The sequence below is a fragment of the Alligator mississippiensis genome, chromosome 5 (genome assembly GCF_030867095.1).
Source record: "Alligator mississippiensis isolate rAllMis1 chromosome 5, rAllMis1, whole genome shotgun sequence".
In the NCBI taxonomy this organism is placed as follows: Eukaryota; Metazoa; Chordata; order Crocodylia; family Alligatoridae; genus Alligator; species Alligator mississippiensis.
Window position 1 is genome coordinate 182,711,471 of NC_081828.1, and position 13,563 is coordinate 182,725,033.

Consider the following 13,563-nt stretch of genomic DNA (forward strand, 5'->3'; position numbering starts at 1 on the left):
AGCTTGCTGGTGGATGTCGGGAGCAGTACCAAAACCCTCTGGCCAGGTTCGAATTCCCGTTCTCAGGCGTGGCGGTCATATTTCTCCTTTTGACAGGCCTGGGCCTCCCTCGTGTTCTCATGAGCAAGGTCCTGGGCCACCTTGATCCTCTGTTGTAACTCTCTCTGGTATGTCTTCGGCTCTTGAGAGGGACCTGTCTCCTGCTCCCAACCTTCTCTCAAGACCTGCAACAGACCCCGCGGCTGGTGCCCTAACACCAGTTCAAACGGAGAGAATTTCATCATGTCTTGAGGGGCGTCTCTAAGAGTAAACAATACTAAAGGGAGGAGGAGATCCCACTTCCGGGGGTCCCCCTGAATGCAACATCACAATACCTGCTTTATCGTCCCGTTGAGGCACTCCACCAGACCATTGGTCTGGGGATGGTAGACCGAGGTGCAGAGTTGTTTTATCTGTAATGTCCGGCACACCACCCTCAAGACCCCGAACATGAAATTCCTCCCTTGGTCCATTAATATCTCTTGCAGGATCCCCATCCTGGCGATCCATTTTATTAACTCCTCTGCAATACGCGGGGCGGTCACCGCTCGCAAGGGGATGGTCTCTGTGTACCGGGTGGCGTAATCCACTATAACCAATATATATTGGTTGCCCGAGCTACTACGGGGAAGGGGTCCAATGACATCTAGGGCTATCCGCGAGAATGGGGTGTCTATGATGGGCATAGGCTGGAGGGGTGCCTGTGCCGGACGCTCAGCTCTTGTCTTCTGGCACTCGGGACAGGCTGCACACTGACGGGCCACTTCCTCCCCCATCCCAGGCCAAAAGAACCACTGGCTTATCCTCGCAAGGGTCTTGTCTCGTGCTAGATGTCCCCCCGTAGGGCTCGCATGTGCCAACCGCCAAATAGTCTGGTGGAATCGGGCGGGTACCACTAACTGTGAGCCCAAGGTCTCCCCCCGCCGGTCCCCCTGTACGCGGTAGAGGAGGCGGTTCCTTACCTCGAAGCAGGGAGGCCCTTCAGGCAGTGGTACTGGGATGTCTTGGGGACCTCAGGCATGCTCTTGCAGCTCTCGGATCTCATGATCCTCCGCTTGTGCCTCCCGGAACTGCAGACAGCTGGTAAAGTTGTTGAGGTCTAGCTCGTTCGTCTCGTCCGTCGATTCCTCATTCTCTTGTGTCTTGCCCAGCCAACCTTCGCAGTCCTGGATCCTCCTACGGGCGACTTCTGTGTCTCTTACCCTATCCAGGACATCATACACTGGCACCCAATCTCGCCCTAATAACAACTCGCAAGATAATTGCAGCATGACCCCGACCAGGAGTTCTCCTTGATGTTCCATCACCCTTAGGCGTACCCTCAGGCACTCAACTAGCTTGGTCTCCCCATGGAGGCAGGCTACTCTTACGGGGCAAGCCCCACGCTGGCCCTGTGCCCCTACCAGATCTGATCTCACCAGCAACTGGGCGCACGCTGAGTCCAGGGTCGCTTGCACAAGGCGACCCTCCACCCAGGCCTTCACTACTGGGCGGCTCCAGGCCACATTCTCCTTCCCAACTGCATAACTGCAGTCCATCGGCTTGCCAGATTCCGGACCCCTTCGTCTTTCTGCCTGGGCTCTTGACCTGTCGGTGAGGATCCAGTGCTCCACCACTTGGTTTGGGCATTCCCTGGAAAAATGGCCGTTCTGCCTGCACTGGAAGCACACGGTCTCCCTGGTAGCCCCCCGGCCTGGCAGGCGCCGGCGTTCCGGCTCTTTGGGGTTCACCGGGGAGTATCCTGGGCTCTTTCTTTCTCGAGGGTAGCTGGCCTCCGAGGCCGTGAACGCCTCCGCCAGCTTTAGGGCTTCCTCGCAGGTCCGTGGGGTGTGTTGCCGGACCCAGCGTTGTGTCCGTTCTTCCAGATCGTTTTGGAATTGTTCGAGAACAATTTGGTCTGCCAGGGCTTCTCGATCCTGTCCGGCTGGGTTTACCCACTTATCTAGCAGATCCCTCAATAACTGTAGCAGCACTCTGGGTCGCCTCTTGTCAGGCCCTTTCTTGGCCCGGAACAAGCGACGGTAGTGCTCTGGGTTGATTTCCAGCCTATATAGGATGGTTTGCTTCACTAGCTCATAGTCCCGGGCATCCTCCCTCGAGAGGGCCCGATAGGCAGCCTGGGCCTTGCCAACGACTAGGGCTCCCAACTGGCTAGCCCAATAGCCCTGGTCTAGCCCCGTCATGAGGGCGTGCCACTCAAACACTTCGATGTAAGCCTCCGGGTCATTGTCCTTGGTCATTTTGGGCATCTTGAAGGATGCTAGGCTGTGTCGGAGCCAGTCTTGTTGCCTGTCCATCGTTTGCTGCTGGGAGTCCAGGATCTGGGTTAGAACCTGTAGGTTCTGTCCCAGGACATCGGCGGGGCCCATAGCCGCGGGTTGCATGTTGGCATAAGGTGCCAAGTCGGGGTCCTCCATGTTCCCAGCCAGTGCACCACGTTGTGCCCGCCTCTGCTCGACTAGGCACTCTTGAGCTGCCTTCGCTCGGGTGGCTGTTCTAGCTTGCCCCGAGCCTGCAAGAGGGCCCCGGAAGGTACCTTGGGTGGTGTCGGGAGGCTCCCTAACCTCACCTGCCACGACTTCGGATGGAACCTCAGTGGTGGGGGTCTCCGTTAACGCTGCCTCCAGGGTCATCATGCCTTTGGTGGGCACTCATGGGGCTCCAACCTCCCCTACACCCCGGCCAATCGCCACCTGCTGCTGCGGGTCTCCCTGTGGCCTTCCTTTGGCAATCCCGCCGTGTTTTCGTTCCTGTGCCTCCCAGTGGTCCCCACTCCGGAGACCCAAGCTTCCCAGACTGCAATCCGCCTTGAGGGTCTCACACCCCCTGATTCCCTGCTGCCCCTAGCCTACACTGACTCGAGGCCACCGCAACACAAAATGAGAGAGCCTAAAGGAAAGCGAACAACAAAACAGAAAGTCAAGCCCTTCTATCACGCCTGGCCCGGGATCTGACCCGGGTGCCTAAGCCCCGATAGACAGGCTGCCCTGGCTCAAAGTCTGTCGGGTGGCTTAAGGCCACCAACTCCCTTGGGTGTCTACCCTCCGGGACCGTGGCTCCCGCTCTCTGGGAGTCTCGTATCTGGCGTTCACTCCCTCGCCGGTTCCTCCGCCTGTCCGTCTGTCGGCTCTCTCACCGGGTCTGCTGCCGTTTTCCTCACCGGCTACGCCACCCGCTCCCTTACCGGAACCGTAGCCGATTCCTTCTTTAGTCTTGCTGCCGACGTTGTCTCCACCTTCTCCGTCAGCTCCCTTAACGCAGCTCTCGCTGCTGTAGCTGCCAGCGCTGCTGCCACTGCCGTTCTCACCGCTGCTGCCAACGCCACTGCTGCTGCCACGGCTTCCCCCGTCAGGCTGGGTACACGGGCCCCGCAGGCACAGGTCCTGCTCTCGGGGTTCCCTGCGGGCTTTCCCCACTTCCGGCCCTGCTCCGCTCCCGGGGCCGCCTTTTATTCCTGCCGGGTGGCGTCACCCGGCCCCAGTTGGATATAAGCGCGGCTTACAAATCGCGCCGGCGGTTTTCCCGCGCGTGTGTCCCTGCTCCCTCCGGCTTCTGCGTGGGGTAAGTAAGTGTTTACTTCCCCCCTGGTTTTGCCCCGGGGTTTCCTTCTAACCCCGGCGTCCCTGGGACAAAGAGTTTCAATTTTATGGTCAGATAATTGCATTGTGAATCTCCACTGTAACTAAACGTAGGACATGGACTGCAGAATGTTTTTATGGGTTTTAGCACATTAGCTAGATGCCTACAATCCAAATTAGAGATTCTGAGGTAATAACTCTGATTGCTGCTATTGAATAGGGGAAAAATATTTTTATTCATAAAATTGAGAACACCTTCCATAAAGTTTTAAACAAATATTTTGCAGTATCAAAACATACCTTATAACAAAAAAACAAACAAAACAAAACAACCTCCCCTGCCCCAGTGCTGGGCATTTTAACTTGTGCTGAGCAGGTCTTGGGACCTCCTTGTTTCCATTCTGATTCAGAGATGTTGACTATTAAAACATAAAGAGCAGCAAGTGCTTTAGACTGATACATTGTTCTAAGTGTTTGGGTACTTCATTTTTTGTGCCCAAAATCACAAACTGTTTTTTAAAAAATGTTGACCTGAAGATTTGAATCACATGTATATGCCAGGCTTATTAATGATTTTGAAGTATTGAGATTAAACGTTAGTTGCTCTTCTAAAGTGAAAATTCACATTGTGAACTAAAATATTTTGAGTAAAATATATTAAGTTTTACAGCATGTGCTTTTGTTGTATTACTTGTGAAAACATTGTAAATTAACTTGATACAAAGGTCAGGTACAGGCATTGCACTTTTACTGATAAGTGATCGGAAACTGGTCTATACCTGCAACAGAACAGAAATTTGGCACAGAAAACTGGTCTACATCCATAACAGAACAGAGTTTGGTGCACACAGACTGATTTAAAAATAATGTAACCTGGTCTAAGATTTGACTTCACCCACCAAAGGATGAATGTGTGTTCTGTTTGCTCCCAGTCTAAACTATGCCGCTTACAAAAACTGCATAACTTAGATCGATTCCACCTTAGACTTTTTGAACGTCTGTAACTAGCCAAAGTGTTTATCATTTAGAGACACATATATTCATATTCTGCTTATCTTTTATTCTGCAGACAAAGCCTGTTGCATTTGCGGTTCGGACAAATGTTGGTTACAGCGCAGCTCATGATGATGATGTCCCAGTCCCAGGCATGGCTATATCATTTGAAGCAAAAGATTTTCTTCATGTTAAAGAAGTAAGTAATGCTTGCTTTTAAAAGCTGTAGTGACTTTTACATGTTGAATAATAATATTTAATACAAATACACCACAGCATCTTCAAAGCACTGTACAGACTTTATGAGGCTATAACATTAGTATGAGGGTTTTTAAATTATTTGCATATAATGAGGATTACATTTCATCACCTGCATATTCTACTTTCAAATACATAACCTGTGTAAAGAGTAAGATTAGATTCCGTAGTGATTGTTACTTTTGACAGCCTTAAAATAAATCTAGTTATGCAAGTTTGGCAATGTGACATCTTCAGGGATTTGTTGTTCTTGTGACTTAACGTCAAAATATTCTTTTTTCCCCTACATTAACTCAATATATTTAAATCCATTATATTACACAATATACATATATATACAGTTATAAAGATTATACATTGAATAAACAATATTATAACTATCAAAATATAGAGACTAGTTTTCCAAAAGATCACAAATCTACCTTATTATTATTCTATCCTTTCCTATCACTTTCCTTGGAAAATTTTCAACAGGCACAAAGAAAATTCCATGCTCATTTATATCCCTTCTTTCTCCCCCATTTGCAAGAAAAAATGTGCAAGGTTAAGGTCCAAAGTAAATAATTTTTAAAAATTTTCTCAGGGAAGCCTGGTGGGACTGTCTCCTGTCTCTCTTCTGTATCACATTTCTCATGTTGTGTAAAACTTCAGCCCTTGATAAAGAATCTCATGATCTTTTGTCATAAGGTGATCCAAGAGCACTCAGAAATGAAGACCTATAGAAGGACACAAGAACTCCACTCACTCTTTGATGCAATAGTTTTATTAAGCAAATTCCAATTTACTGGGGCTGCAGGACTGACAAGCCTTAATAATTCTGTAGTATTGAGATTAAAGGTTAGTTATTTTTCTAAAGTGAAAAATTCACATTGTGAACTAAAATATAAGTGAAAGATGTAATATGTGGTGGCCAAACTGTGGCATGCATGCTGCAAGTGTCACAGGCAGCCTTTATGTGTAGCATGTTGTAGATCAGGGAGGGGTCAGGCAGCACAGTGGCAGAAAGGTCAGGAAGTAGAAAAAAGACTAACAGCTCAGGCAGGGAGCACAGGGCAGGAAACAGAATGCAGAGCAACAGATTGGGCAGGGGAAGGAGATCAGAGTGATACTCGGGGAAAGTACTGGGCTAGTTCATGGCATGGCTGCCAAAACGGTCAGCCCCCACTGATGTAGTGTATTGTTGCTATTATCTAATTAATTTGTCTGTTCAGGCAATATTTGCAGAATAGTTTCTGCAGACTCATGGTCAACTGTTTAACTGATCTGCCTCTTGTGCAGTTTTTCATGAACTACGAGTGAGGCAGATGGGTTAGGAAGTCAGCATAAGAAGATTAGAGCAGCACATCTAAATTATTGTAAAAACATCCATACCCTCTTTTAGATGATCCAGATTTTGGCCTCTGTAGAAACAAGGAACTCAGTTGTTGTTAATGATAGGACCCATGATGTGGGTGGGTGCTTTCCAGACATCAAGGGACATTCATGCCCCAAGAACTCAAAATATAGGGGTAGACAAACAGGTATGGAGTTTATAGGAAGGGGACCAAGACCAGGAATTGTTGGTCCATTTTACATTGGTGATTAGAAACTGAGATTTCTATGCAAATGAACTTCACAGAAAAAAGAATAATTTGGATTCATATTGTACGGAGTAAATAAAAAAAACATTCTTGCCTGAATATCTGGGGGGATTCTATATCCTATTTCAGGTGATACATGAGACTTGTATTAAGAATTTTGAGAAACAGAATAATAACAATTCTAGTCTATCAGTATTCTTCATATGCATTTAGCAATTGGTTGCTCAAGTAAAGAGTGTAGAACAGTATTTCAAATCCAGTTTTAATTGATTTTGGGTAAATCTGGAAAGGCTTAAAAGTTTGATAAGCTAGACATTGGTTGCATTTCTATCCTGTCTGCAACAGCTGGTATATCAGTGCAATGAAGTCACCAGCAGGGCAAACAGAACTCTGGCGTGCATCAGCCGATGTGTTGCCAGTAGATCCAGGGAGGTGCTTCTCCCCCTCTATTCGGCATTAGTGAGACCACAGCTGGAGTATGTGTCCAGTTCTGGGCACTGCACTTCAAGAAGGATGTGGATAAGCTAGGAAAGGTAAAGAGAAGGGCCATCCATATGATCAGGGGCCTGGAGGATAGGAGGCCCTCCTATCCTCCAGGCTCCTGATCCTCCAGGCCTCCTATCCTCCAGCCTCTCTTGAGGAGAGACTCCGGGAACTGGGTTTCTTCAGTCTGAGTAAGAAAAGTTTGAGAGGTGACTTGATAACCACCTACAAGTATGTCAGGGGTGAACACCAAGATCTAGGGGAGCAACTCTTCAGAAAGGCGCCCCTGGGGAGGATGAGGTCCAATGGGCACAAGCTAGTTTAGAAAAAATTTAGACTGGACATAAGGAGAAAATTCTTTTCCGTAAGAGTATCTAGAATCTGAAACACACTCCCAGTAGAGGTAGTGCAGTCGCTATCCCTGGACGTGTTCAAGAGGAGGCTGGACAAATACCTCATTGAGCTCCTTTGACTCCAACTAACTCCTGCCCGTGACAGGGGACTGGAGTTGATGATCTTACAGGTCCCTTCCAGTCCTACTATTTTATGATTGTATGATCTTACAGAAGAATGCTGCGTAATGAGATATCCTGTCCCTCCCACTGAAAGTTGTGTCAGAAACACAAGGAATGACTAGTGTTTTTTAGTGTGCTTGGCTTATCACTTTTAGTCCTTGCGTAGCTTTAGGTGCAAAGATACATGAAGATGGAGTCATAACTGTAGGTGTGGTGAGTCTATACAATAAGCTGCTCAGGCAAGTTGTGGATTGTCTTTCACTGGAGCTTTTCAAGGAGAGGCTGGATAGGAATTTACCTGGGTTGGGTATACTGCATCTTGCATTTGTGCAGACTATCAGACCATGGGACCCTGGATTCTAGTATTTCCCACTGGTGATTCTATGTCCAACTTCTGGACAGCTGAGGACTGGATGCAGCATAGGCCACAAGCCTCAGTGACTGTCCTCCACACTCACTCACTCACTCACTCACTCACTCACTCACTCACTCACTCACTCACTCACTCACTCACTCACTCACTCACTCACTCACTCACTCACTCACTCTCTCTCTCTCTCTCTCTCTCTCTCTCTCTCTCTCTCTCTCTCTCATCTGCAGTCCAACTGCTCGCTGCCATGTACACAATGTAAGCTCCCTCCTGCCATGCATACAGCATCTCCACCCTCCTCTCAGTTGTGTATGTCATGCAGGCAGTGCATCTGCAGTCTACAACGTGGGCAGCCCAGCTCCTCCCCTGCAGCACACACAGCACAGACACCCCACACTGCTGTACTGACCCACCCCCAGGAGCAGGGGCAGGAGTCAGAATCCAGAGGAGGGAGAGAGAACTGGGAGACCTCAGCCACCTCCCCACAAGAGCAGTGGCCAGTGTGGCAGTCAGGCAGGACCCCATTGGCCACATGTTAACCCCTCAAGGCGCTGCATGCTGTCAGTGGGTCACCAGTTGGACTGCCCTGATACAAGACAAAAGATAATGGGTAGAGAAACGTTTCTGAACATATCCCCAAATATGAGTTTAGCCTGGAACGCTCAATTCACTCGTCATTTTCTCTGCAAACCTGTGTAGCACTGAGGAGGTAAAAAAATGATATAATGAAGTTTATGCAACTTGAGACGTAATGGAATACATACTGACAGCTGGTCATCTTTAAAAGCGTTCCAGTTTTGTCTTAATAAGTCAGATAATGTTCCCTCAGCATTTGTGGTGTTTCCTAGTCTTAAAAGAAGAAATACTTACAAAATTAAATTATAATGATTTTATCTTGCGAAAGTAAAATGTGGTAATTGTGTGTGACATTTGGTAATGTATTCATTGCTATGTTAAGCTAAGAAAAAATAAAACCTTTGAAGAGAGAATATTTAAACAAGTATAAAAGTTAGTCCCCAATAACATTTATGTAGAAAATGTAGCCAGACTGCGTCAGATTATACACCCTTTCATTCTGGCATCTTGTCTCTGGACTACTTATTTCTAGTGCTACTAAGAAAGGAAATGCTAAATCCCAAATCAGCTTGGTCAGTGGTATAATACTCTACATTGATTTGATAGATGTATTTGTTACTAAAATCAAGTGGAATTCAGTAAAACTAGCACAAGGAGGACTTTGATCAACCTAAAGCAGGCAGGACCTTCCTTATGCTGCACAGCCCTTCCTAGTCTAACCCCTCCTATGCTCCGTCTTGAAGACAGATGCACTGGTGAAATTGCCCCATGTGCCTGTTTCCAGGAGGTGTGTGGGAGGGTAAGACCAGAAGGGGCTCCTCCCTGCTTTAGGCTGATCACTGCCCTAATGCAATAGGAGTGTGCGCAGGGCATTTTTACCTGGCTGCTACTACCATAGCAGCAGTACCTGCATCACAACACTCCTGATGGAGGCTCACAGCACCTCAGTCGATAACTACTGACATACACAAAAGCACTTCAGAGATGTTCCAGGAGAGTCTGAGCCCTGATGCTCCTGTCTTTCTTCACATTTTTGCACCACCGCAGTTACTAAAGCCCTCTGTCAGTTTTTATAGCAGTGAGATGAGTTGAGTCATAAATTTATCCTACACTTTTTTTTTTACTCCTGTAGCATATTTACTTTAATATTTTGTGACAGTGAGTACCATAGGGTAAGGTGTAGCCAGCAGCCTGCTGTATTACAAGAGCATAATATTGTGTTTATTTTATACCACTGTTCTTGTTATTTAAATGTCATCTTAACATTTGCCTAAAGCATAACCCCCACCAACAACTCACAGAAGTGACCAGAACTGAAAGTAGTATGACAAGTGAAGTTGTTTGTCATTGACCTATTGTCATTCTATTCTGAATTTACTTTTAAAAATATTCAGACAACATACTTATTTTTCCAATTGCTTTACATTGAATAACAATACATTAAACAGAACTAAATGCTGTTGGAGGCCCATGCAAAATTTTAAGATGATCAAAATATGTTTCTGATATATTTATTTTTACATATATGTATGAGGAATAATCTAGCTTATTGGAATGACTTGTATATGTATATAGTTGCAGCCCATGAACTCAAACAGGCATTCCACAATGTTTCTCAATTGTCTACTCCTGGGGGTATGTTACAATAGCTTGTAATATGATCTATGGATAGCATGGGTAACTGGCAAATCAGGAATAAGGAGGGGAAAAGGAACCAAATTTTAGAGCATAATATTGAGGGAAGGGAGACTGAGGAGTTTGTTGAGTTTTTATTATAAACTCACTGAAACACTATACCCCTTCCAAAATGTCTGTTCCTTAAAAGCAGTGAAATTACCCACAGGCTCAGATAATCCACACCATTTTTAAAACAGTGTTCTTGCAAATGGCTCTGTATCTCCCTTGTTCCACAGTTTCAATCCCTTGTTCCACAATGAGAAAATTTCAACTTCATAAACTTCCATTGTATTACCTACACACCAGTATTATCACTACTGCTGCTGAATTTTAGACTTGTAGGGTGCATCCAGATGAGCGCACACATGCCTCTTGCCCCCTCTCAAACTCCTGCACACACAGGAACAAAAAAGTGTTCCCCACACTGCAAGATATCCAGGGGTCTAAAAAAATGAAGTTAAAAAAAGGACCATGCCCTGAGGCAACCAGAGGCTGGGTCCTCCATGGAGATGCTCTGGCTGCCAGAGCATCTCTATGGTTGGCCCTTGCCTTGGTGCTGAACACACAGCCCCAGGCTGTGTGTTCAGTACCAGGGCTCCAGTGCCATGAGTAAGGGGTCGGGGAGGCTGGAGGAGGGGGGAGGGAACTATGGGGGGTCCCCCACTAGCCCCCCCCACCCCGACCCCTGCTCTGCACATGCGCTGAGACAAAAAGCCCTGGCTCAAATTTGCATCAGTTCTATTTGAGCGGCTGCAAGCGCACGTGGCTGCATGTACGGACATTCCTATAGGGTGCGTTTACACATGGCTGTGCTTTAGTACTTCCTTTTGGAAGTACTGAAGCACGGCACATAACCGCTCGTACTGCACTGTGCACATGGTCCACGGTTAGATTTCACTACTATGTCACCATAGCAGCATGCTACAATGGGGGAGTGTGCCACTATGGTGACATAGCTGCTGATCATGTGTTGACCCATGCAATCACTATGTCACTGTAGCATGCTGCTACGTCACCTTAGGGTGACATGTAGACATGCCCATAGAGAAGTAGGGCTGGAAGGGACCTCCAGAGGTCATTTAATCCAACCCTCTACCTGAGGCAGGATCATCCATATCCAAACCATCCCATACAACCATAAGCTAAACTCTACATAAGACTACCCTCAACCCTGACGCAACATAGACCTAACACCCTAACCTACCATAGGTAAAGCAGGAGGACCACAACAGCCAATGTCCTGTTTCTATAAAATGTTTTCTCTATATGATCAACAGGTCCCAGGTAGAGAGCCCACCCCTCCTACCCCCCACAGAGGAAGGTAAAGCCCCCCACAGCCCATACCAATTTGATCATGAGATAAAATTCTTTCCTGACCCCAAATATGGTGATTGGTGTGACCCTGAGCAGAGAGGCAAGACTCTGTAGCCAAGAACCTCTGAGTTTTGCTCCTAGCAGGAGAATCAGCACACCCCAATTGAAGTCCCCAGCCCTAGCTGTAGCTAATACCCAATGCCTTTGGGGAGGCTTAAAACACCCTGACACCTATATAGGCCTGGTAGAATTTAATTTTTTTTATACCATTTTAATGGCTAAAATTAATGCTCATTTTTAAGCATTTATTTCAATTTTTATTGATTTAAATTAAATGAATAACATAAAGATCTTCCACCCCCAGATGCAAACCCCCCCCCCCCCCAAAAAGGCAAAGAAAACACCAAAACTTGTATCCTTCCTAATTGGAGTCTTTCTCGCTATGTAGCAGTATCACCAGTAGGTGGCTTCACATCTTTTTACAATCTCTCTGCAGCTGAGTTGACCCACTCAGGTGTCTGGAACTCCCCGGCACTACTTTGCACACCTTCCTCCACAGCTGCTGCTTCCCGTCTGGCTCAGATATTGTACCTCCCCCTTCTTCCCCTCTGAGCTTCCAGTAGGGGTTTAAGTACCCTGTTATCTCCCTCTGGCCCACTTCTCAGCACCTGTGGATGAGCAGCTAATTTCTTAATTAACGAGTCATTGGGCTGCCCACTATTTTTCTCTTTAAAGAGACTGGGCCCTCTATACTCCAGTCTGACTCCCTTCTGTTTTTCTCTTCTCTTTTTGATTATTAAAGATGGAAATATTTTTTTCATGTGTCTGTGAGTGTGAGGTGAAAACAACATTTATCAGTCTTTACCGATTAAAAAATCAAATCCTGCCAACCCTACACACACAGCAGAAAAAAAAGGAGGGAGGCAGCAGGAGCAACCAGTAAAGCTCAGAAGCATGGGAAATACTCATTGTAGAAAATAGGTATAGCTATGCCTAGAACATCCCCAACCAGTGGCTGTCCAACTTCTTCTTGAACACCAGTTCACAACATCCCCAGGCAATCTGTTCCACTGCCTCACTATTCTCACAATGAATAAGTTTTTCTGGTTATCCAATCTAAATTTACTTTGCTACAACTGAAACCACTGACCCGCATCCTCCTCTCTGCAGCAAAAAAGAAAAGGTACTTTTCCTTTTCTATATGGAATCCCTTCAAGTATTTGAAGACTGCTATCCTGTGCCCTCTTCAGTACCTTTCTGCAAGCTGAAAATGCTTAGGTCCTTCACCCTCTCCTTAGATGACTTGCCTTTCAAGCCCTTGATCATTTTGGTAAATTAAATTAAAGTTTCTTGACAGATAACTTGCACATTAAAATGTGAAAATATGGTTATTATATTTTATGTAAAGACTTCAGTCTTATGAGTACATAAAATTCATGGCAGCTGCTTGAGACCGGCTTTGCAAATTGTTACAGGTGATTGGGATAGAAATATGGAAGAAGTATCTAGTGTCCACCATTGAGAAACCAAGGTGCAGGGAAAAAGAAGGAACACTGCCATTTGAAGAGTTAGAGAGAGCAGTATGTAAAATAAAGGGATAAAGCTGGTGTGGTGGAGGTTTAAGAAGAGTGATGAAGATTAGAAAGGCAAGTTTGTGATTTAGTACAATAACATTTAATCATTTGCAAGTTATAATTATTTTTTAAAATGTGCTTCTGCAAATTACCAGGATTCTTCATTACTATTACATGATAATGTAATACAGTGACTAAGAGCAGAGAGAATTATTAAAAAAAGAATTGACTGAAAATTTAAAAATGAGAACAAAATTAATTTATAATGTAATTGATTTTTTAATAAATGTATTTTTTGTTTCTTTTTTCTTTTTTAGAAATTCAACAATGACTGGTGGATAGGCCGGTTGGTAAAAGAAGGCTGTGAAATAGGATTCATACCAAGTCCAGTCAAATTAGAAAACATGAGGCTACAGCATGAACAAAGAGCAAAGCAAGGAAAATTCTACTCCAGGTACTTAAAATAAAGATATTTATTATGTATATATGTATTATCCTTGTGACAGCTTAGAAATCAGAAACAGAGAGTCTAAGTATCCAGTATTTCTGTATTTTACTCTTTAATAAATATAATTATCACCAGGGATCTGGGTTTTCCATTTCCCA

At 45.6% G+C, this 13,563-nt stretch overlaps 1 protein-coding gene across 7 annotated transcripts in view; it reads left to right on the forward strand.

The window, feature by feature from the left end:
* CACNB2 (calcium voltage-gated channel auxiliary subunit beta 2) overlaps positions 1-13,563 on the forward strand; it is a 446,893-nt gene that overhangs the window by 376,395 nt on the left and 56,935 nt on the right. For all 7 annotated transcript variants that reach the window (XM_059729059.1, XM_006271434.4, XM_006271433.4 and 4 more), the window contains 2 exons: positions 4,687-4,809; positions 13,275-13,411. In XM_059729059.1, the coding sequence (XP_059585042.1) occupies positions 4,687-4,809; positions 13,275-13,411 (260 nt within the window). The remainder of the gene's footprint in view (positions 1-4,686; positions 4,810-13,274; positions 13,412-13,563) is intronic.